The sequence below is a fragment of the Podarcis filfolensis genome (assembly GCF_964270895.1).
Source record: "Podarcis filfolensis genome assembly, chromosome: 1".
Classification (NCBI taxonomy): domain Eukaryota; kingdom Metazoa; phylum Chordata; class Lepidosauria; order Squamata; family Lacertidae; genus Podarcis; species Podarcis filfolensis.
Genome location: NC_139604.1, coordinates 112,904,036 through 112,929,177, shown reverse-complemented (window position 1 = coordinate 112,929,177; position 25,142 = coordinate 112,904,036). Strand labels below are relative to the sequence as shown.

Here is a 25,142-nt window from a genome sequence, read left to right as displayed (position 1 = left end):
GTTTTCATTTCCAACGACAAATTAGCTCTGAACAATTCTGTGGCTTGTTCCCAGGCATGAACAGCTTCCCCAAAATTGCATGCAACCTCAAGGCTCACTCATAAAACCAAACCACAGTTTAAGACTGAACCAACCTATTGTTTCAATCCTAAAGATACATGCTTCGAATTAAACCCTATTGGAATCGATGAGACTTGGGCTACAAAAACCACTCCTATTTCGCATCCCAATATTTTTATACCATCAGTTAAACCTGAAGCTCAGGGTCCACTTCAGTATCTCATCTCATAGTGAATGATCGATTATTGCTTAGAAACCAATGGATTATTATTTCTACAGCATTATATACAACATCTGTCAACACAAGAGCTTGGTTCTGTACATGTTTACACAAAAGTCACTGCCGGTTAGTTCAGTGGGTCTTATTTAGGAGTGGGTGCTGAACAGGAGATGGTGTCATTCTGTAGGCTAGATGTTGCCCATACACAATTAGTTATCGCTCTCTACTTTTAAAGATGAAATAGGAAGCAAAAATATCTTAGATTACCGCCATAGCAACAAACTACTTTATCTACATTATATGCTTTTATTAGGATTTCATCCTTATAAAAAATATGCAAAAAGAAAAAAATATATATGCAATGCCTCAGCTGAAAAGCATTGTACAGTGAATAGCATCTGTGGGGGAATAAACTCTATTTGTGAGCACAAGACAGTGTCAGGAAAAAAGGAGAAGCCTAAGCTCATACTTCGATGACTGAAGAAACCAATAACTTTTATTCACTTTATTTCAATTCTGCACAAATTTCTCCTTCATCAGGGCCACTGTTTCCAGGATAAAGAAGGAACAGGGCTAAAAATATTCAGGCTCAGTACAAAGATAGTCTGACCCAACTGCCATGGTAATTTCAAAAAAACAGCAATAATGTTTATAAATTCAATTTTAAAAGCACTGCATTATCATAAGCTCTAGCAATGTTCATCTATATGCCCATTATTTTATTCAAAACGTTTTCAATCTATAAAAAATGTACTTCTTTAAAAAAAGAGAAGTTAGTTTACATCCTGTGTAAATGTTCTTAAAACCAGCAAGTCCCACAGGTATATGAATCGGCTCATATTTAACGATGCTGAAGTTTCAGGGTGAACTTAGGCTATTCATTTAGGGACCCACATATTTCCATGTGTATCAGGCGCTTTGGTGTAGGGAATATTCCAAATCCATGGGCGATCTGCAAGGAAGAAGAAATGGACAGATTTACACCACAGATACAAAACATGATGAGCCAACTGAGAAAATTAAATTAGACCTTCCATTCCTAGATTTTGATAGGAGTTAGATGTTTCACAGCCACTTCATTTTTTCACCAGCTATTAACCTTTAGAAATGAGGTTTTGCTACTCAGAAACTTGTTTGAGGTATGATTAGCTTTGACCTTTATAGCTTTGTTAGTGGGGAGTGCCCAGCGCTGCCCAGTTATTTTTAGAAACCAAAAAATATTGTGTTTTTTAAATGGACAGTCCAATCTGTGGGTTTGAACCTGTCGCACCAAACTCTGGGTGAAGTCAATCCAAGGTCAAGTTTACACCTGCCATCTTGATTCAAAATGGCACCTGGCATCCAGACAAGACCACTGTTCCCATCTTGCGAACCCTTGTGCCATGTTTGGCATTGATGTCTCAAGAGGAGACACAATCTATGTCAAAAAAAAAAGTCGTGTCAAAATGAAGTTTTTGTCCATTATCGTGATTCAGAATAGCACCCATCATCCAAACAGAAATGAAATCTACCACCCTTACTTTGAGAAGCCTTGTGTCAAGTTTGGTGATGAAATCTTTGAGGTATGATTAAGCTTTGATCTGTATAACTACACAACAAAACACACAAGAAGTTTGTCCCAAGGAGCATCACCCTCTTATAGCAAAGTTTAATGTTGGGGCGCATAGCCAAGGGCACAAACTGGAGCATTAATCAATATATTGAACATGTATATGCCAATTTGCTTTGTCAGAATCTGCAATATTTCATTTTCAGCTTAGCTTTATCTTAGATGCTAGGAATGGTTAATGGGCTGTAAGACACAATACACCTAAGCAATACTTATCAAATCCATTTACTGTTACAGCACTCAGACAATGGGGGATACTTTTATAGCCCTATTAATACCCTACTTGAAACCAAGCCTACAGCATTGGGGAGAAACTGGAATGCACAAAAAATACTTCTACACTTCAAAAGGAGGAGCAGGGAAGTTCAGGGGTTGGGATAGTTTTGTAAAACCAGGTACAGAGAATATTATTTCATTTGTAAAGAAAGGTCAGAACTGCATGACACATTACAGCAGAAGGAATACCAGGGTACAATTTGATTGATGTAACAGCAACAAGATGATTACCTGAAATTTCCACAAATGCACAGATTTCTCAACTATGATTTTAAAAAATAGATTTGTACCCAACCCTTCCTCGCAATAATCCTGTAAAGTTGGTTAACCAAGGCAACTCAGAGGGCTTCATAGAAGGGCAGGGACTTATAACCAACACTATATTAAAAATATGTCTACCGTATATAATTGAGTATAAGCCGACTTTTTCAGCACATTTTTTATGCTGAAAAAGGCCCCCCTCAGCTTATACTCGAGTGAGGCAGGTGGCGGAAGTGGAGGGACAAGCAGCCCGAAAGGAGCCCTTTCTTGCTGCTGCTCCCGCCGCTGCCACCCGCCTCTCACAAGGGCAGGCACAGGAGCCGTGGTTGGGAGACACGCTGCACCTCTCTCAACCGTGGCTCCTATGCCTGCTCTTGTGAGCGGCAGAGGCGGCAGCAGAGGGACGAGCGGCCCAAAAGGAGCCTTTTTGGGCTGCTCGTTCCTCCTCCTCCGCCTTTGCCACTGTCGGCGGAGGAACGGGCTGCTTGTTCTTCCTCCACGGCTGCCGCCGCCACCAGGTTTGTGGTGTGGTGAACCGGATTATACTCGAGTCAATAAGCTTTCCCAGTTTTTTGTGCTAAAATTAGGTGCCTCGGCTTATATTCGGGTTGGCTTATATGCGAGTATATACAGTATATAGACAGGCTTTTATTGTAGCTCATATAATTGTTTTGCAGTTTTCTCCTCTGGTTTTACTGCTTTTGTGCTGTTTTGATTTCAACTGCTATTCATTCCCTTGAATTTTTTTTTTAATTGAATAGGATTTCTACATAAAATTACCAATTTACTCTCAATTTTACATGGGGGATGTCTTTGGAAGTACTGCCAAGACTTTTTGGTTCCATCAGGCTTCCTTAGTGCTCTAAGCTGTCACATATACATAACATTTTAAAAGCTTTCTGATGATAGATGTACTTTTAATTGCTCCATACTATTGTTTTTATTCGTGTTGCAAGTTTCCTCGGAAATGTGTTACCTTGAAAGGTAGGAAATAAATCAATAAAGTAAATGGGATAAGTAATAAACCCAGGCAAAAAGGGAAGAAAGGGGGACCAAAATGATCAAGGTTGAGGAAAAGTTGCAGCACTTGGGACTTCTTAGTTTAGAGAAAAGGTGACATGATATGAATTTATGAAATTATGTATGGCAGGGAGGAAGTGGGCAGAGAAAAGCTTTTCTCTCTCTCCTGTAATGCTACAACTCGTGGACATTCAATGAAGCTGAATACTAAAAGAATCAGGACTGTTAAAAGAGACTATGTCTTCATACAGTTGCACAGTTGGACTATGGAACTCTCTCCCACAGGAGGCAATGGTTGACACCAACTTGTCAGGCCTGGTCGTTGTCCTCTTCAGATCACCACACAAACGCTTCTTGTTCTTTTATAAAACTTTTTATTGCGTATTAACAAAACAATCTTATAAACGGTTCTTAAATATTATTCCTCAGAGTCACTTCTTTCAGATACCTTCTGAGCTCTGCTTCTCCGTGACCAGCCACTCTCAAAATGGCGAAGGCGCTTTTCCCTTTGTTTTCCCGCTCTTTTTTCTAACCTCCTGGCTAGAGCTGGCCTGTATCTCCCCTCCTCCGAATCTGAGCTAGAACTTAACCCTTGCCTTTCCTGGGAACAGCCGGTCCCTCCCTGTTGTTCCTCTTGCCCCCTTCTATTAGATTCACTGCTCTCCTTCCCCCCTTGGGGAATGCTTTCTCCCTCTGAGAAACTGAAAACTTCTAACTCTTCCCTGACACAACTTGGGTGGCTTTAAAATGGGATTAAACAAATTCATGGTGGATAAACCTATCTATGGCTACTAGCCATTATGGCTATGCTCTGCCTCCACAGTTGGAGACAGCAAATACTTCTACCAGTTGCCCTCTTGTGCCCAGGTCCTGCTTGCAGGTTTTCCACGGGCATCCAGTTGGCCACTGTGAGAACAGGATGCTGGACTAGACTGGCCATTGGCCTGATCCAGCGGGTTTTTCTTAAGTGGCTGAGCTAGAAGGAAACAGGTCTCTACAGTGTATTTGCAGCTATGGCACTTTCCCTTCTATTCCGGTGCAATTTTGCAGTTCCGATTCTCTCAGCAGTCTGCATGTCATTTTAGTGGCTGGCACAATACGCAGACTGGAGAAACCCAAAATAAAACGCCCAATAATGCAGAATCTTTATAGAATCTATTTAAGTGTGTGCAGCTTTGCTAACCAAGGATTCCTGCCGTGTTTCTACTCGTCTTCTATGGAGTCACTATGAGGCAGGGAGAGAGACAAATCGGTGAAGTCAAACAGAGGCCCAATGTTTAAAAAACAAAGATGACCAAGCAAAGGCTGAAGGAGTGTGTCATCTAAATAACCATCAAGGTCCCCATTGCAGGCCTTCCTCAAAGCCTATGTACTGTGCAGGGTGTTGGAGTTTGTTTGCAACAAAAGATTCTTCCTCTTGCGAAGCTTCAGAGGTTGATTATAGACTATCAAAAGGGTTGTCCAATACAAGCCAAGTTACAGTATCTGAGTGATGCCAAGGTCATTGCTAACAATTAATACCTTGGATACACTGTGTAACAATAGGCAATGTGTGCTGCAAAAAATAGTAACGACAAAGCAATTTGGAAACCTCACACAGTAGTACATACAGCAGCAGTACATTATGTTCAGCAGAACAGTGCTAGAAAACTGCATTCATTCTAGTTATGGTACAAAGTATAGCCTTCTATGGTCTTCTCATTTGGTAATGAAAAATGGCCTTATAGTGACCCCATATAGTGGTACCTCGGGTTACATACGCTTCAGATTACATATGCTTCAGGTTACAGACTCCGCTAACCCAGAAATAGTACCTCAGGTTAAGAACTTTGCTTCAGGATGAGAACAGAAATCGTGCTTCGGCGGCGCAGCAGCAGCAGGAGGCCCCATTAGCTAAAGTGGTGCTTCAGGTTAAGAACAGTTTCAGGTTAAAAACGGACCTCCAGAATGAATTAAGACTTAACCCGAGGTACCACTGTACAATAAAATAAGACTAATACAACTTTCTCTGAAGATTTAGACAAAGTTACTGAATTGAAGAATGTTAAAACAATCCATTAACATTTATTTATACTGCCTTAACAACAAGTGTGAGATGGCACCTTATAAAAATTAGTGTTTAGCTAGGCCTGTTTTGTTAGGATATTTCCGTTCCACCTTAAAAGGGAGCAGGATGTTTGTGTCACAGCCTGCGTATTTCCTGTTCACAGGATGTTTATGTCTTCTGTTCCTTTCGTTTTCTGCTGTTTTGCCTGAGCAGTCGGAGCAGACGGTCATGTCTTCTTTTGTTCTGACCTACGCAAAATAAACTGTAAATATGCTGTCCTGCTTGTGCAACTTTTGCTGTGTGAATTCTGCTGTTAAGAGTGTGCACTAAGCCAGAGGCTTAGTGTCGCTAAATTGCTGATACTGCGTGACTACGGGAGGTCGATGGATCGTCCGGCACCGAGCTTGGAGGGTCAGATGGACATTATCTCCCTGGCAGTATCCCAACATGTTTAACAGGTCTATAGAAGGGATTTATTTCTGTCTACTTTTCCTCAAAGTTGTGTTGCTGTTTTTAACACTTTTAGACTTCCTACTAGTTATTCATAGAGCTTTACAAAGTGGTGTCACACTTCAAACCCTATGCTTTCACAGGAAAGAAAGCAAAAGGGTGTAACAGATATGCAGGGAAAAGACAAAGAGGAAGAAACAAAATATGCAGACATATATTTAACCATTCCAAAGGGAGACCCCACATATTGGTATATCCCCTGCTTGCTTTTTTCATGGTAGTCCTGAGTTGTACAGCTCTGGTCCACAACAAGAAAACAATGAAGATTTTGCAGAGCTGAGTTTACAGCTTAAAGTCCTGTCCGATTTCTTTCAATAATACTTCTCCACAGGATGTAGACTGATAGAGCTGCCTAACTGCGTTGTCAACTTAACTTAGGCAGCATTCCTTAGGTACCTTCCCAATATCTCCTAAAGGGCTGTCAACAGGAACACCTTATATTGAAAACATTGTGCTCTGCTAGGACTTAGCACTTCAGGTTTCTTGGGATACTTCACTGGATAAAATCTTGCGGCCCTTTGGCAGCTGTGCAAGATTTTGCTTACTGGAAACCAGAGGAGGGTGGAGAAGAAGGGAAAAGACAATTTCAAAGCCTTTCCTTGAAAAGAATCTTCTCAGAGACCCTCAGGGGTTCTGCAATTCTATGTACCAACCTTTGAAAAGCTACCCCACTAGCAGAATTCTAATGCACATAAAGACATGCTAAAAACCCAGCTTCAAAATGAAGGGAAAGCAACAATGCTTCACATTTTCTTGCTCCTTCTGCGCAAAGTGATGATACCCATTTGTAAAACAGACATAGCATTTCATCTTAAGTATATTAATCTACTGCACAATGAACAAAGCAACATTTGATTGTATCAGCCAGAATAAAACACTCCTCTCAAACTGCACATAATAGGAAGCCATGAAATTATGTCTCCTGCAAATGCAGCAATTTGCAATGATTTAAAGAGAGACAATGTCATATAGCAGGTCAATTTCTGAACCTTTGGATTTACGACATTTTTCACTGCCAAGAAGAAAACGGAGGCTAGTCAGCTCCTCTCAAAGTCAGTAAATGAAGAATCTAGAGTTCTCCATAAGCAAGACTGTTCAATAAATGGGACCAAGGTTGGCAGCCTGCATCAGTGGACCAAAGGGGTAAACTGCCTGACAACAGCGAATGAAACTTTCAGTACATTCCTTTCCTCGACTTGCACACATTTTCTCCCTTTGTGCTGGTGGAGCACAAAGTTATACTTGCCAACCCCCCCCCCCCCAACATTCCATCACAGCAGCATCTCAGGATCACATCAGGAGGTATAGAAGTATTATTTCTCTCTGTACAGCAGGATTTGCTAGCAGAAGAGCAGAAGCTAGGCAGAACTGAGCAAGAAGCAGGAAGAGGTTGAAATGCTATGCTCACTTGGGACTAGTCCCAGCAAAATGTTACACCTGAATAAGAGGAGGCATCAATGAAAGCACTCTAGAGCCAGTGAAGATCCCAGCCACACCACACCATGATGGGAGGAAAAGAACCCTATTGATGCTGCAGCTAATCATATCACCATCAGGAAAATAGAAGTGCAAACAAGGAAATACAGCTTGCTAACAGCACTCTCTCCCTTCACAATTCCAGAGACCTCGGGTGACACACATGCGATTTTTTGATAAGATAGCATGATGGAAGGGGATGTAGTGGAAAAGGCAACATTTTGTACAAACAGCAAGCCAAGGCAAACAAATACAGGAAGGACGAAAGTATTATGTTTTCTTAAGACTCCTTAAGGACACGGGTGGTGCTGTGGTCTAAAACACAGAGCCTAGGGCTTGCTGATGAGAAGGTCGACAGTTCGAATCCCCGCGACGGGGTGAGCTCCCGTTGCTCGGTCCCAGCTCCTGCCAACCTAGCAGTTTGAAAGCATGTCAAAGTGCAAGTAGATAAATAGGTACCACTCTGGCGGGAAGGTAAACGGCGTTTCTGTGTGTTGCTCTGGTTCGCCCGAAGTGGCTTAGTCATGCTGGCCACATGACCCGGAAGCTGTACCAGGAAGCTCCCTCAGCCAATAAAGTGAGATGAGCGCTGCAACCCCAGAGTCGTTTGCGACTGGACCTAACGGTCAGGGGTCCCTTTACCTTTAAGACCCCTCATAGATACATCAGAGACAAACACCCACCTGGAAGCCCAATGTCACATTCTTGTAAATGAATTTGCAAGGCACCCACACAGGTATGCAAGGGAGGGCAAGGGCATACATTTTTGAAAGCCTGATTTTGGCATATAAGCTACTTGGCACAAACGGAATCATAGGACCAGCCTATCAAAGATTGAAAGGCTATTCTATTTGTTGCTACTTGTGTCGCATCCTTCTTCCAAGCTCAGCCCATCATTGTAACAACACTTGGGAAGATCCATAATGACCTACCTGAGGGTTTTAGAGCCAAGCAGGATTTCCAAAGCTTGGCTGTTAAGTCTCATCCCCAGACCTGAAGTACTATTTGCAACAGCTAGTCTTACAATGTGGAGGATCTAGTCCTTTAGATGAGTGGAGTTTAAGAGCCAGACAATTCCAGTACTTTAAAAATTACTTGCATTGGTCTCTTTTGGGTTAGTCTCACTTTCTAGATATCATCTCCCTTAGCTCCCATCAATGATTATAGTTTTTCCCCCCGTCAAGTGCCAAAGAATAAAAGGATCTTTTGCTCAAGTGTGGTACCTGTCCTTTTCCCCTACATTTGAGGAGGACATCTTACCTTTGCTTTCATACTTCTCTGGGGGCAGATCATAAGGTACAGGAAACGATAACACTGGCTCATCAGAAAACATGTTTTCCTTCACTTGGAAGTAGCCTGCATCCAAGCCCTGTGAAAAGTGAGTGCGCGCGCACACACACACACACACACACACACAGAGAGAGAGAGAGAGAAGTGATGTTACATTCAATCCATTACTTCACTTCCTTTAATGAGAAAACATCCATGAGGCTTGCAAACATATATTCTGCTTACATTTCCTTCTTCCCTGGTTAGCAGCTACAACATATAGTCCTGTATCCAGCATTAGTCATACTAGGAGTAGACACATTGAAATTAAAGGGCCTGAGTAACTTAGGTCCATTCATTTAAATGGGTCTAATCTGATTAGAACTTGGCTAGATGTTAAATAGCTCACCCAAACCAAAGAAACAGACATTTTATTAGCTTTGTAAATGTCTTGTTCCAAACTGCACAAGACCTCAAAAGGGCAGTTTCACAACTTTTTGGAACTGTGATACAGATGCACATTGCCTTATGGACTGATGTCATAATGGTCTTTATGTATTTATGAATACATAAAAAGACTTTATTGCATTCACTAAATGAAGCATTATATGGAATTAGATAAACTCACAAATTCTGATGGCAGGAAGAGGACTCCTAGCTCATATGATCGGATCATCATCTGTGTGCCATTTTTCTCAAACACTCCCCAAGCAGCCTTAGAAAGATTGGCACTAGAGAGAGAGAAACTCAATGAAAGAGGGACCGCCCATTTCTGAGACTCACAAGAAAGAAAGAAAAATACCAAAATTGCTACCTATTTTAATTAAAAGAGGACAGAGGGGCCAAATGATAATCAAAGCAGCTGTTCCGGAGGAAATACAAAAGAAGTCAAAGACTTGCCTTGTAACTAGAAACCATGCAATCTTCTGGAAGTCTGGAGATGATCTCATGTAAGTCTTAATGTGTGGCATTGCGTGGCTACGACCTGACGTCTCTGCTGACCACTTGCTCAAGTATTAAAAAATGAAAAGTTTTAGGTTAAACCTTAATTAAGATGTTTCCAAATTCACATAATTCCCAAGCGTTTCTGCCAAGCTTCAAATAAAGGCCAATCCCCATGTTATAGATAAGAGTGTACAAAATTTGAAGTGGCTATCCACATCTATTTTCAGTATACACAGGAAAAGGCTTCAAACATGGTTTATGCCCTTATTACTCGTATTGTGCAAAGCAGCATTCTGCAACCATTCCTAGAGCATATGACCGGATAATGATCAACTGTGCAGGTTTAGCCTCATTGCTAAGCACCCCACCAGCACTCTCACATGCAAGCACTGTCAATGGGCACAGTGCATTTAGATTCCAGTCACAATTAACTAAACCTTTTACCCTTCAATGTACAGATTCACTGGATTCAAATTACACTTGACTTAAACCAAGGAATGTATGTATGTTTACAAAAAATTCAAAGAAGGAAGAGCACATAGTTGCTGCTCATCACTGTCTACTGAAGTTCTTTTTTTGCAATCAAGACATAAAATAACATTCGTTGGATCAGGCCACCTCAGTTTCTGAGAAAGCTTAAAGATTATATAGGAAAACTCAATGTACATCACAATACAATGAGTTTAAAAAATGAACTTTCCAAGGCTTCTCTGATTTGCTTGTTTATATGCCTATTTCTCCTGCAAATGTAACGGATCGTTTTAAAAAACAAACAAACCCAAAATGTCATTAAATCAAGAGGAGATAATTTTACTTACTGGAAGTAAGAGTGCAGCCAAAGCTGTTTCTGTGCTGTTTGTATACTGTACGGAAGAGAACCACCAGCTTAGAGAGAAAGAAAAGACCCATTACTCATAGTTAAGTGTGGCATTGAAATGGTTTCTCACAATAGAATAATGAATTATTCACAAATTTTCCCTATACATGCACAAAAAAACAGATTTAGTAGGATTTTTAAAAGCAATTTACACCCCAGCCTCTTTAAAGAATACTCTATATGCAGATTTTCAATTATGTGATATGGAACCTGCAGTACATAAAATAAACATCAAGATGGAAGAGTCAATTGGAAGTGACACGGAAAATGCCAGCAATAACTTGCAAGTTCACATTAGTAGAACATAAATTAACTATGCAATATGTCTTTCATGTTTGATAAATGTATTTAGTTATGAAAATATCAAGGCCGACAGTTTTATTCTGTTGGGCGTTTGGTTTATGTTGATTCTCACCTCCCACTCAGTCTTTTTCATAATGTGTTGATCCTATATTCTTATATTCTTAGGCTCTTTATATTTTATTACATAATTAACTTTCGAGGGTGATCTGCCTCAGGAGCCATTATGAGGGTTGAAAGAATGAATAGAGAAAAATGTTTTTTAAAAGAAGTTTTAAAATACCATGAAACTTCTAGAAACTCCTTCTGTTGTTTCCCCCCAACTTTATAATACCCCCTTTCTACACTGCACCCAAAGGCGTATGTTTTTACCTGGATAACCTTCTAAACTCTGTCTCACGTTGTCCACTGATGGGTAAACCTAAAGTAACAAATTGTAATAACTAGTTAGCTATAATAAATTGTAGCTCAGTTGACAGCTATACTCTAATGAAGCACAATTAAGCTCAAGCCACTCGTGCCAAGTGACATGGTAGCAAACAGCTTAAGCCACAGCCCTACTTGGAAAAAGATCTGCAGAAATAAGTCAGACTCTCAGAATTCAAAATCTTTTTAAAAAATAAAAATAAAAGTGAGCAGTGAGTTTTTGCATACAACACGAGTATGGTGTTATACATTAACTCAGGAGAATTTTTAAATGCACAAAGTCTATCGAGTTCAATGAGGCTTAAAAATTAGTCTTTTGCTGCATTCAACTCTAAGAACTTCAAAAGGATTTGGAAGATTACCCGCTAGCTGAAGTTTTGAAGGAAAATGTGTGGGGTTTTTTTATTATTTAAAAAAAGCAGTAAGTAATAAGCAAGCAATACCAGGTGAACAGGAACATCATGATTTGTCAGAGTCTTTGTGCTGTTTCCTAGAGAGATCAAACTGTCTCTAAATTCTGAACACAGCCATTTGGACTGATCAGCTCCCAAAGATCCAATGCTCGAGAACTGTCCTATTACAGGCCAAGAATGCTGATCAGGTAGCTGGGTTGCATGCTCTTTCAAAAGCTGTTGGGGAGAAATTGGATACAAGAACAAAACATCACCACCTTTGGCAATTCAAGTTGTACTGAACAAAGTCACTTGATTAGCTTAAGTATGACAAAGGGATTGCTTATTATGAAGGACGTCATTAATCTGATTAGCTACTCAGCCAGCATCTCACCCAACCCTCCTTTACCACCAATGGATTCATAACAGGTATCTGTGCTGAATGCTTAGTTTCTCCCTAAAAAATACCATGACAGTGTTGCCTCATTGTTTAAAAACAGTAGGAAAGTCATGTTATTATTATGTTAACAGCAAAAATGGCCAAATCCTTGCGTACCTTACGGAATCACAGAATCAAAATTGGAAGGGACTGCAAGGGTCATCTAGTCCAACCCTCTGCAATGCAGGAATCTTTTGCCCAATGTGGGGCTCAAACCCACGACCCTGAGATTAAGAGCCTCCTGGCATAAGCTTCCATGAATTAGTCTCACAATTGCATGGTCTGGTAAGCTGGTAGGTACGTAGAACCATAGAACTGCAGAGTTGGAAAGGACCTCAAGGATCATCTAGTCCAACCCCTTGTAATGCAGGAATCTCAACTAAACCATCCATCCTCTGCTTTAAAACCTCCAATGCAGGAGCATCTACAACCTCCTGAGGGAGACCACTGCTGAACATATCTTACTGTCAGAAAGTTCTTCCTGATGTTTAGCCGGAATCTCCTTTCTTGTAACTTTAAATCACTAGTTTGAGTCCTCCCTTCTGGAGCAGGAGAAAACAAACTTTCTCCGTCTTCCACCTGACAGGCCTTCAGATATTTGAAGATGGCTATCGTATCTCCTCTCTGTCTCCTCCTACATATACTTGGAGACAAACTGGGATAAGTGGGGAAAAGTCACCTAGTTTTATGAACCCACAGGATCTAGTTAAGAGTGCAATCTGCTCCCAATTTCTCCAATAAGATTTGTGCCATCACCTACCAACAGTGCCCTCTTCTGCCATCTTACACAGACCCAAAAGATTTTTTCTGGGGTGGGGGTGGGGTGATATCAGAACACCAATGACAATTCAGAAACCAATGGAACATAGGACCAAGAACATTCCAACTCACAAAAGCTTATGCCTCAATACCTCACTATGGTCAATGTCTCTATTGTACCCAGAAAGCTAAAGATTCTCATCTCCATGATATATCAGGAGGTATGGTCTTCTCTGGCCACACACTTCTCTGGTCTTCTCTGCAATTCTTTTTGCTAAATGTAACCTGCCACTACCTTATATTATGCGTACCACCAAATAGCCCAGTTATCAAGATAGTTTCTCAAACTGCACAATTCCCTCAGTGTTCAGCACAGAAGGCGGCTTCCTGTTGTTGTACTCTAACTCTCCGTACCGGAAGAGTAACACTAACACAGAGTATTTTATAGATATTCCATTTACATTTGTGTAGCAAGTTAGAGACATGCTACTACCCTGAGTCACCAACTGAAGATGCAGCTTTCTCTCCTTGTCAGTTTCCGCTGCCAACAAAGAACTACTGGAGGCAAGCCTTGAAAAAGAAGAGCTTCAACAATACATCCTTAGAGGGATAGGAATAAAAATCCAGTACCTTTCTAAGTCTGAGGTGACCCCATTTCTCTTTTTCACTGCCTTGGTATCGACCTGGAGTTGACCCAAGAAGATATACTCTACACAAAAGATGTAGACACAAATGAAAGCATGCCGAATTATGGTAAAGGTTACAGTGCTTTTCCAAATTGCGCTATTATCAGGCATTAAGTCTTCTCAAAGATGCTACTGCCTAGTTAAATTGTTCCAACATGCAAAGAGAAAATGATTTTTTAAAAATGCAACCAGCTTTCAGTTAGAACCTTCATCACTGCTCCATTCTCACTGCACCCCTTCCCTCTAGCCTTCTCAATATGCTAAAAAAAAGAAAGAAAAGCAAGCCAGGAATAAGAATTCAGTGCAATTCGTAGCAAAAGAAACCCCTCTCAGATTATGTACCTTGTCTCTGAAAGATCATGCTGCTTGATTATTTCAACCCATTCATTGAGAGTAGGAGAACTGTAAGACCTCAAATAGCTTATCAGGTCACACTTAAAATTAGTACGAGATTCACCAGCAGACTCAGCAGCTCCAAGTGGCAGTTTTGGATACAGAGGGCTTAGCCATATTCTGGAAGACAGAAGTAAAAGAATGGCTGATGTATCACCAAATGATTATATTGCATTTAGAACAACAAATAGTTTTGTTAAAGACTCAGTGTGATGGCCAACTAATGCTGGATCTTGCCCTAACATGTTATAGAAAATGCTTTCATGGAGCAGAGTTAATTTCTATCAAATTCAAAGAATAAAGGTTTCCATTCTTTTCTCTCTTTTATACAATTGTGGTGCGTCATCTTTCAAAAGTAAAGCTCAGGGAACAGGCTTATTCTGCCCTTATTTAAAGGAAATATCCAAGCTTAATTATCTGAAAAATGTTTCAAAACTTGAAGCGAGATTCAGCTAAGTTGTTGCATGCACGGAATGCTGTTCATTCGTGCAACCGGACTTCCTACTCCTCTCCTTCCCAATGCTCCCCAAATCTCCTCCGGACAGCTGAGCAATTTAGCCAGCTTTGAAAACTGCCTAAATATGTCCTTTGTTTGAATATCCTAGTAGCAGATACAAAAAGGCAAGTAGCAATAGGCGAAACATTATGTGGTAGATAACTTTGCAATATGCTACTTTTACCTCCGATAACAACAGTTACTATATTATAGTTCAACTGAGGACACAGGACCTTCCCTAGCTATGTAGACAACTTTTCAATATGAGCTGCATTGTCTATTGCCAACAAACAAACGAAAGAGCTCTTGTATCACTTAAGTCTATCCACAATGTCACTGACACATTTTCTTTGTTTCTCACAATAATATCGGTATAATTTCTGTATCAGGAAAGAAACTAGAAATCCGACTTAGAATCAAATCTCACTTTACTACTCACCTGCTAAAAATGCAGTAGGGGAAAAAAGTATGCTTTATAAAGAATAAAACTTACCTGGATCATATTCTCTGTAAAAAGTAAAGACTGCATTTTATGACTTCTGAGCAGCCTGACCCAAGCAACTATCGTCTCAAGGTGAACTTAAGTTATTAGAGCAATAAACTAACTAGGAGTCCTCTGTTTATATTTATAAATATGAAACAGTCCAAGACTGACAATTCCCTGTAATAGTTGAAATCTTAAAATTCACAGTAGATAGAATTCATTAGAACAATCTCCTTGAGGCATACCAATGAACAGAGTGAAGTGGTACCCAGTGACTACTAACATTATTCAATGGTGGAATACATTCCTGGAATTTTGCTGGTAGGGTTATGGAAGAAGATCTCTACTTTAGAAATCATGCAGTAATCATTCATACTTTCACTTATTGTTCTGGACATCATACCATCTACGACCAAAATACAGATAAGGTGATAATAAATCTACAATTCATTATTTTGAAATACTTCATCCTGTGTGACTTTATTGTCTTGCTTTAGATTCGACATTGGATAAGGAATGGGGCTTATTAGCTGTACCATTGTCTGGAGTGGAAGTTTGCCACTGGGTTTTATAACGGAAGGCATTTGAGGCAAGCCAACAATGGATCCTCTGGGAAATAAGGCAGCCCATAGACCATTAAAGAGGAAAGAACATATGTCATGTAGCCATAAACCACAATATTAAATGCCTTTCTAAACGGTGAGTGGTTGTGCATAACCTCTGAGAATCCTGGATGTATATACATTAAACACATGCAATATACAAGGTTTTCAAAAACCCAATGATACAAGTAACAGTCATACAACATGCTGTTTTATTCTGTGAGCTGCCATGAGATCTCACGACGAAGGGTGGTAGATAAAGCTAATAAATAATCATATATTCTAACATTTGCTATGGAAGTCAAGAGTCCTTTAGGGAAGTTTTTAATGACTGATGTTTTAATGTATTTTTAATCTCTGTTGGAAGCCGCCCAGAGTGGCTGGGGAAACCCAGCCAATTGGGCGGGGTACAAATAATAAATTATTATTATATTATAATAACTTTCTTACCCTTGTGTTTTCTGGTACCAATCATCATCAATAAGGTTGGATGTATGTATCACCACGCGAAGCCCTTCTTCGTAATGTAACAACATCATTTTCCTATACAAAAGTGTTATAAGTATTACGGGAAGGGAGCACCAAATACAGCAAAAATGAAAGAGGGCTCAAACGCACAAATGCAACTTCAGAGCATCCAGGGTGTCCTCAGATATAATACTTTATATTATAGCTATAAATATGTTTACAAGGACATTGACTTTATGGCTGTTAAAATATTTCTTCAATCTGGCGGTAACACTCAACTATATATCTCGAAAAGTTTCTGTTTGGATTTTGACCTAGGTATGGAACTGAAACTGCCTTGGTCATCCTCCCTAAGAAGAATGGGGCAAGTATGATTAAGGTGGTGTTGGAGGACTTCTGTGGCATTTCTGATACAGAGATCCTTAGAGCTCTACTGTGTCTACCGTGCTGTTTAACACATGTTGCTGCTGACCATCAACTCTAATTCTTTCCATTAGAGTCTGGTAAAGAGGATGAAGTTCTGAACAGGCATTTAGAGAGTGAACACTGAATTAGACAAGATCAAACAATAAAAGCAAGGCACAGCTAGTAGATGGATTATCTGTCTACGAAGGGGATATACATCAAGTTTTGGGTGAAACGTCACGGTATCCTAAGGGGCACATTCATAACATGTGGATACTAACAAATACAGTTTATATTGTAGGTACCCAGGCCACATCGCTAGGATGAAGTCAGGGGCGGACTTTCATAATATGGTGCCTAAGAGAGGACAAAATTTACCCTCCCCCCATTTATTTTTACATAACGATTCCTTTTGGAACAGAGTTTGTTTAAAAGTGCCCTTGCCTTCCATTCCGCGTATGCTCTCAAGTGCACTATTTAGTGATCCCTCAGCTTGGCTCCCTGTGTTGGGGAACCACCTGCACCACCCTAAATCTGGCAATGGAGTAATTTATACCAGCAGCTGTTCATGTATCAGCTGTAACATCTCTTGGACAGACAGACGGCTATCCATTCCCTGAAAACAAATAGACTAGATGACTAGAATAGTAGAAGTGCAGAACAATAGCATTTTATTCTCTTTGGGGAAAGTAGGAAGCATGGGTTTTATTTTTGCAACTTTTCTGGCCCTTGTGACTGCTGAGGACACAACAGCACCCAGCACTTCCACGTGAAAGAATAAGAATGCCAAACTAGGAAGGCACCCTGTATTCCAATGACCAACCAGATACCAGCAAGGTGTCTACAAGCAGGACAACAGTCCTCTCCCACTGTTGTCCCCGCCCAACTAGTATTCAGAAGCATGCTGTGCCTTAACCTGGAGTCATCATGACTACTAGCCAATGATAACCTGATTAACCGCCATGAAAGAGTGTTTGGTTGCAGCAGGCTTTAAATAGATGGATATATTCTGATAAAATCGCAACATGGAATTGTGAAAAACATTGATGATTATCAGAGGCAGGACTATGATGTTGAAAGCGCTTCGGAATTCAGACTGTGGGAAGCCAAAACAAAAAATTATTACAATTTGGAAGACAATTGGACTTTTTTATTTTATTTATTTTTTGGATTGTATTTGATATGTTAATTGGATATTCTTATTGGAAAATTAATAAACACTTAAAAAAAAATAGACGGATATATTCTTGGCAGCCACCCTTACTAAAAAGCACTGACTATCTTTTTTTGCTCACTAGGGCAATAGTCACTAGGCCTCCCCAACCCAAATTTTATATTAAAAAGCCAATTACCTATCCTTCTCAAAAAATCTACTCACGTTGTCTTTTATTATTTAAAAAGGAAATATTGTTAATTAGGTCCACCATTGTCCTTTCCTGTTGGTGTAACTACCATATTTTCTGTGTCCTTTGTTTCAAAACTTTCATTAAGTAAATTATAATAGAATGCTAAACAGAAAAGATGCCATGTGTTGCCTTGGCTTATTCCCCTCAAAGAGCCAGGTTGCCTTAGAAACTGGTACTTGGAAAGGAAAATGGCAAAAAATATGCCTAGCTCATAATGCTGACTCATTCCAAGATCACACATAATAGCATTGCTAATGATATGAACACATGAAGTTGAAAAACAACAATAGCTTATTCATAAATTGAACAAACTGTGTGCTATAGTGCACAGCAAACAATCAAGGCCTGAAAGACTATTGAAATACTACTTCTGAACAAAGTGAGGATGCTATTAAAGGCACTCATGGGGGGGGGGTTGCCTCTTTCTGGTGGGTGCTACTTTGGTGTGCATTTTATTGGGGTTTTTTTGGGTGCTGGTGTTTTACCTGGTTTGCAGGGATGGGTGGGTTGAACAACACAAATTTTTATTTTATGAAACTGATATGCTGTGGTAAAACTGTTTTAGTTTTCCAATTGTGCAGCAATGCAAGTATATAATCATGTTGTGAGTCGCCCCCCACCCCACAAGGAACAGCCAATAATGTAGCCTAAGGGCAGGGAAAGTCATGTATTCATGCTGCTGCCTCACATGGCAAGTGTTCCTAGATGTTACGGCAAGGAAGGGGACAGAATTTGCAACCAGAATTTGTGGCAACATCCACATGGCAACACGTAGGCCACTTCTTAGCATCATATCCGTGTTAGAAGGATCAGGACCACTCTTTGTGCTGTTACAATGCTGTACACAGAAAACACCATTTAACACAAAAGGCTATATAGACAATGCACAGGCTTTTAAATAGCCACTTAATTGTAACAGGCAGCCAGAGGAGTTGTTAGGCAGTGACAGCTGTGGGCTAGCAATATGGTTAATGGTCCCCGCCCTTACCTCACTGATATGCAGAAATGAAGCAGGTGAATATTTCCCCAACACTTTACCCCGCCCCCAAATATAGAAAGCTTCACCTGCTAGTAAGGTTCTCTGTGTTAAAGGCACAAGATCAGGAAAAGACTATAAAGTTGACAACCCTAGCTAGTAACTTCTGTGCACCTATTTGCAAGGCTGATTTAAGGTATACATAACAGAATCAAGGTGCAGTTGCAACGGGACACTTCCTTTTCAAGACTTTTGCTTAGCTTCTTTCATTACCTGAACAAATCTAAAGGCCACACATTGTGTGCTGTGAGTACACAGGGGCTTTTCAGCTCTTCCCTTCCAGCTGCAGGCAACTTCCCCAAAGGTGGGGGCCCTCTGGAGCAGCACTCCATGAGGCATGAGAGCCTGCCGCTAGAATAAGTTGAGTCAATCATCCTCTTGCTTTGAGCACAAATACATCCCAAGTTGTAAACAGTCAGAACTTTTCCTATTACACTGAGATTTAATTATTATTGTTTATCTATTTAAAATCATTTGTACCTCCCTCTTCATCTCTAAGGAAATAGTTCCTTAGTTATTACCATAACTGGCTTTCCCCAATATAATACAGATTACTTACGTGTGGTGTGTTCCAAAGGCAATATCCAACTTTGCCTGAAATAAAAATGCAATTTTTAAAAAGTCTTTTCCAGTACAGAAACTCTTAACATTATACAGTACTGCCTATAATGATTTAGGATCAGTTTTTTATTTTGCTTTGGCTTACTGCTCCCTGGTGGACTCAACACATATTACACTATAGCCGTCTCACCCAATACTATACATGTCATCTTCAAATTCTAAAAGTCAATCTACAGATTTTGCATGCTGCTCTCTATTGCCAACTGTTCTATTATAGCTTCACGTATCTTAGGCTGCATATAGAAGACTCAAGAGAGGTATACGAGAGACCACAGGGAAATGGAGAACTCTGATCAAGTAAAAATATTTCCCGATTGGTAACATTGCCATAAATATAGTCCTTCTTACAGAAAACTATTAATGGACTGAGGATCAACAGCCACCCCCAACCAGGTGCCCTCCAGATGTTTAGGACAGCAGCTCCCATCATCTCTGACCTTTGGTCATGCTGACTAGGACTGAAAGAAGCTGTAGTTCAAAACAGCTTGAGGGCACCAGGTGGGGTAAGGCTACAGAAGAGAATACTTTATCTTTTGTCAATATGCAGGCAAGATAAAAATAATTACCTGGCATAAGCGAACATTTTTATAAGGATGTGCCTCTTCATGTAGTGCAGCCTTGGATTCTCGCTTCTCCCCATGGATTATTAATAAAGGTTTGTCCCTTAGAGCAAAGGAAACTTCATTAGACAATTCACTGGTGATAAGGACCACACAAACCTCCAGCTGAACTACTGGCTATAAGCTGCTTAATTATGCTGGAAGTATGTATTGTCAACTCCAACTGGAAATGCCTCTCAAGATTTTCAAAAAAGTGTTTTCTGACAAGGGACATTCCCCGCCCAACAAGGGGTGTCAGGGATTGAATCTCGGACCATCTGCATGTAAAGCAAATACCCTAGCTTGGAGCTACATCCCTTTCCCATGTCAGTCAATGTGATTGAATGATTGGGAGTGTAATGTGGACCCCCTCACCCTCCTTCCCGCAGGTTCCTTCATGAATCTTCCTCCACTCACTTTCACGGTCTTCTTTGAGGTTTTCTTTGAATCAAGTGGTACATAAATTTTATGAAATAAATACTTTAACCAGGGGAACACATTATGTGCCTGTAAACCATGGTTAGAACCAGGATGGCCCTCACAACAAGTTTGAAACAGATATGCAAACCATGGTTGCAAGACAGCCCAGTTTGCACTGTTACAGACATAAAACAATGCTGCAGTTAAGAACGTTAAAGGCCTGCAGATTCAGTCCAAAAAAATTGAAGACAATACCCCACTATTATTCCCCAGCAACTTATATTCAGTGGTATATTGCCTCTGAACATGGAGATTCCATTACTCATCACTGATAAATTTATGGAGATGAAATCTCTAAAAACCAACATCATATCATTACAATAAATTTAATCTCACAAGAAGTATGTAACCTAGACCATTTTTATGTCGATTCAATTGAACTTTAAGGAAAGTTCATCATCTTGTCAACTGCCATGAGACCTTTGGATGAAGGGCGGTATGTAAATTTAATTAATAAATACAGTAATGTGAAGAAGAAGAAAAGCACTACAAGAGGGAGCTCCTCTCAAAGAAGCATACCTGAATTCCTTTGGATACTGTTTGACAAGCCACTCCACATCTATACAATAGTTAAACTTTGTCATGAAGAGAAAAAGAAGGAATAGTTAGAACCTGTGAGCTACCTTTCTCCATAGTAATACTTGCTGAAAGTTTAGAGCAGCCTCGTCCAACCTTGGATTCCCCAGATGTTGTAGCTCAACTTGTGGAGAGTCAAGGTTAGGGAACAGTTGGTTTAGAGAGATTTTTATTTCCTAATTATAGGAGTCATTATACACACTAAGCAAGAAAATGCTTACCCATGTAACTAGCACCTTTAAAATGCAGGACATGCTTAAGTAAGGTTTTTACTGCTGCATATTAATTAGGTTTCATCTGCCACACAATGTATGAATATAGGCTGTCTCATTTATTTTCAAGGCATATGCAGCATTAGCAAAATTATCAATCCAACACAGCAAAAAAGTATCTAACTAAATGCATAAAAAGGTGCAAAGAGGAAAATAAAAATTGAAACCTCTTCCCAAATATTAGGACAAATCATGTTCAGCAGAAAATTATGATGGGGCAAAACCTTTATTAGGACCAGTTAAAATGTCACAAATGTCAGCAAGCTTTAAAGTTCATTACACCCTTTCCTCTGAAAAGCTTGCTTGATGCTTTTTGACATTTTAGTTGGTCCTGATAATGGTATTTCCTGAGATGGTGTTTGATTTTTCCCGCCAAATGGGCAAACAAGCTGACCAAAAAGTTATGTGCGTCTTCAGAAAACTCCTTTAAATGCCCCTGCAAATCCTATGGGTAAGGCAACAAGTAATACTGCATTGTGTTTTAAAATAGCAACATGAATGTATAAAGTTACCTGAGCAGAAGATACAAGAGTTCCAAAGAGGGGAGACAAAATATCTGTCATAAAAATTTAAAGTTTTGTAAATAAACATTTCTACTGAAATAAACATCAGCAAATTTGTTTTAACAACATTAACCATAAGTCAAATTCAGGGTTGAGACATGTAACTGAAAACAAGTCTACCTCACAAAAGTGTAAACTACTATTTGTTCTTTAACAAGCTGCACACTGTGTCAACATATTCATCAAATGATCTACCACTATCCCATACGTTCAGGCCCTAAGTGTTTATGTGAAGTTAGGATTTTTTCTCCCACTTACAATGGGACACTTACATTTATCATTTTACACCCTACTGGGTGTTAAGTGTCATTTTAATCTCTGGTCACATATTTTGAAGAGATGCTTTTCAGAGCTTTTCACCATACCTTTTTATTCTTACCATTCTGAACCATTTGTTGTCAGAAAACCAGGCAACCTCAGGATCAACCCCAGCTACAGGACATCCATGAACAAAGTTAAAAGCAGAGATCCCAATACTAATACTCAGGTGATCCTGTTTCACAGATCCCTCCATTACGAGAACTGTCAATTTATTATCTCCGTCCTCTTCTGTAACCAGTTAGTGATTCCTAAGAGGACATGTCCTCTTATCCCCAAACTACTAAGCTTATTCAGGAGTCTTTGGTCAGAGATTTTATTGAATATAAACACCTGCTAGAGATTTAAAGGTAAAGGGACCCCTGACCATTAGGTCCAGTCACGGACGACTCTGGGGTTGCGGCGCTCATCTTGCTTCATTGGCCAAGGGAGCCGGCATACAGCTTCCGGGTCCAGTCACTTTTGGCGAACCAGAGCAGCACACGGAAACGCCGTTTACCTTCCTGCCGGAGCGGTACCTATTTATCTACTTGCACTTTGAAGTGCTTTCGAACTGCTAGGTTGGCAGGAGCAGGGACCGAGCAACGGGAGCTCACTCCATCACGGGGATTCAAACCGCCAACCTTTTGATCAGCAAGCCTTAGGCTCAGTGGTTTAGACCACAGCGCCACCCGCTGTTTAGTATCACCTAAAATGCTATGCTTTTTGATTGAAACCACTGCTAGTCAGCAAAGATAAATAAATCAAGTGGTGTATATGTGTGTGAACCCCAAGCTAGTTTTCTGACCACTGCAATCTTTCATTTGTTTCACACATTACACTGCTATGCCTCTATATACCAGCTGCAGTGACATTTATACCATCTCTTAGAAAAAGCTAACACCCAAAATGTGTATGCATTTATCCCCATTCCGGTATAGCATTACTTACCTTTTATGTGTAGGGATCCAGAATTGTACTTTGCCTTAATTCCTTTGACTTTAGTGAGGAAGAATCTGAAAGGGTTTCGTCCATTTAATAGATCCCAAGCATCTTGTACTCTGTCAGACGGCTCTGTCGTTTCGTGGCTTGGTGGAAGTTTATGGTTTGATAGGATCCCCTTAGGAGCACAACTCTCTTCCTGCCCGACTCCAGCTGCTGCACCTCCTTTCCCCCTTCGCTCTTTCAGACTGTCTTCATCATCATCACTACTAGAAAGGCACCAACCTAAACCTTCTTGAGAGGGCTTCTGTTTCTGAGCCGGGGCCACTTCCTGCGGAAAGCTTCCATCGCTATGCTCCAGGGGAGATGCTTTTCTTTTGTGAGCAGCTTTCCTGGCCTCTGAGCAAGGGTAACGGGGACCCTTCTCTTGCCCAGTTTGCTGCAGCAAAGAGGTGGACGGTATCTCGCTCTTCGTTTGTTCCCCTGCACTCTCATCATCGCTACTAGACACTGTCCATTTCCCATGCTCACTTTCCTGAGACATGATATCGTGCCTGGAGGATCAGGCTGGGTGGGGTGGGGAGCAGAGGTGATACCTAGGAGCAGCTCAGGGGTTACTACGCCCACCTCCTCATCACAACCCCTTTCACTTTTCCCGTTGTTTTCGCTTTTTCACACGTTCTCCTCCACAGCCCACACCCTCTTCCCTTCAGACCAGTGAACCTCCAGGTCGGAACCTGCTTTTACTTCCTATACCTTAAAGGGCCAGTTAGTCACGGGTGACCTTTCAAAAATGTCTTTTTTTAAAGGGCTGCCCCGGGTGAAGCTGGCGCGTTCACCTACTGGGCGGTTAAAAAAAACGCTAAACTCAAGCGCCTATTTTTAATTTTTTTTTCAGAGCGTCTGACATAAGAAACACGGCAGAGGAAGAGTTTGGGTCGCTTCTTGCAACCGAAAGCGGACGGTGTCCTGGCAGGAGCCTTGCAGAGCTATCCCTTTGCGGAGGCCGCCATTCCCTCAGGAAGGAAAGAAACAGGGAAAGAAGCTCTTCAAAAGCAACCGGGGCTTTTGAGCCAAGCGCGTTCAGCGTACCGTGGAGGAACCAGAACCGCCAGGGGCGGCCCTATTATAGAACGAGCTTCCGGTTCCGGGAGAATAACCGCCCGCCTCGAAACCATATGACAGACGCCTCACCCAATCAGGCGATTCCTTCGGCCCAGGAGGGAGAGTGAGTGGGTGGGGACAATAGCGGCTTTCCCGCCTCGCGCTTCCAGCCAATGAGGGGCGGCGTTGGGGTTGCTAAGGAGAGCGGTTGGGTTGCCATGGGAAGCTTGGCGGCGGTTTGGGGCAGCGTCTGCGATGTGCGCTTGGCGTGAAGAGGCAGAGAGCGGATTAAGTGGCGAGGAGAGTCGCAGGAAGCGGTGGGTTAAAGTAGGTAACGAGGTGTGGTGTGTGTGTGTTGGGTGTTCTTTAGTTGCATTTGTGTTCCACTTTTCCTCCGCTCTCTTTCGTCCTTACAACAGCCCTGTGAGGTAGGCCAGGGAGTGACTGGCCCGAGACCATCCCAGGCAGCTTAGTGGTGATTTGGACCTGGGCCTCCCCAATACGTACTCCTAAACATTTCATCATAGATGCTGGAAATCCTCGGTATTTGGATGTCTAGTCTTTGCTTGAAGGTCAGTAGCGACCCCCCCCCAACACAAAACCCCCCAATATTTACAACGACGACAACAAAAGAGTTTATTTATACCCCGCCCCTCTGGCTGGGTTTCCCCAGGCACTCTGGGCAGCTCCCAACAGAATATTAAAAACACAATCAAACATCAAACCTTAAAAAGTCCCTAAACAGGGCTGCATTTAAGTTCCTCTAATGTTCAATCAAAATACACCCTCTTCCATCGTAAACACATTAGGTATAGCCCTCCCATCT

General features: G+C 41.0%; 2 protein-coding genes across 4 annotated transcripts in view; one reads left to right on the top strand and one right to left on the bottom strand.

Annotated features, from left to right (window-relative positions):
* Positions 1–770: 770 nt before the first annotated feature.
* On the bottom strand, positions 771–24,361 carry TDP1 (tyrosyl-DNA phosphodiesterase 1). Of its 2 annotated transcripts, none has more exons than XR_014548417.1 (15): positions 23,222–24,361; positions 21,923–21,966; positions 21,082–21,137; positions 20,050–20,146; positions 19,422–19,456; positions 15,998–16,090; positions 13,915–14,085; positions 13,517–13,595; positions 11,740–11,925; positions 11,243–11,291; positions 10,512–10,578; positions 9,649–9,752; positions 9,377–9,479; positions 8,740–8,848; positions 771–1,232 (listed from the first exon to the last, which is right to left on the bottom strand). XR_014548417.1 is itself a non-coding variant. In XM_083614917.1 (15 exons), the coding sequence occupies exons 1-15, from the start codon at positions 23,754–23,756 to the stop codon at positions 1,159–1,161; spliced, it is 1,806 nt and encodes a 601-aa protein (XP_083471043.1). In that variant the 5' UTR covers positions 23,757–24,356; the 3' UTR covers positions 771–1,158. The 2 variants fall into 2 exon arrangements, 1 of the variants encoding a protein (XP_083471043.1); XM_083614917.1 differs by having other exon boundaries at positions 9,649–9,756; positions 23,222–24,356.
* Positions 24,362–24,484: 123 nt separating this feature from the next.
* EFCAB11 (EF-hand calcium binding domain 11) overlaps positions 24,485–25,142 on the top strand; it is a 52,280-nt gene continuing 51,622 nt past the window's right edge. For both annotated transcript variants that reach the window (XM_083621488.1, XM_083621489.1), the window contains exon 1: positions 24,485–24,643. In XM_083621488.1, coding sequence (XP_083477614.1) covers positions 24,572–24,643 — 72 coding nt within the window. In that variant the 5' untranslated portion in view covers positions 24,485–24,571. The remainder of the gene's footprint in view (positions 24,644–25,142) is intronic.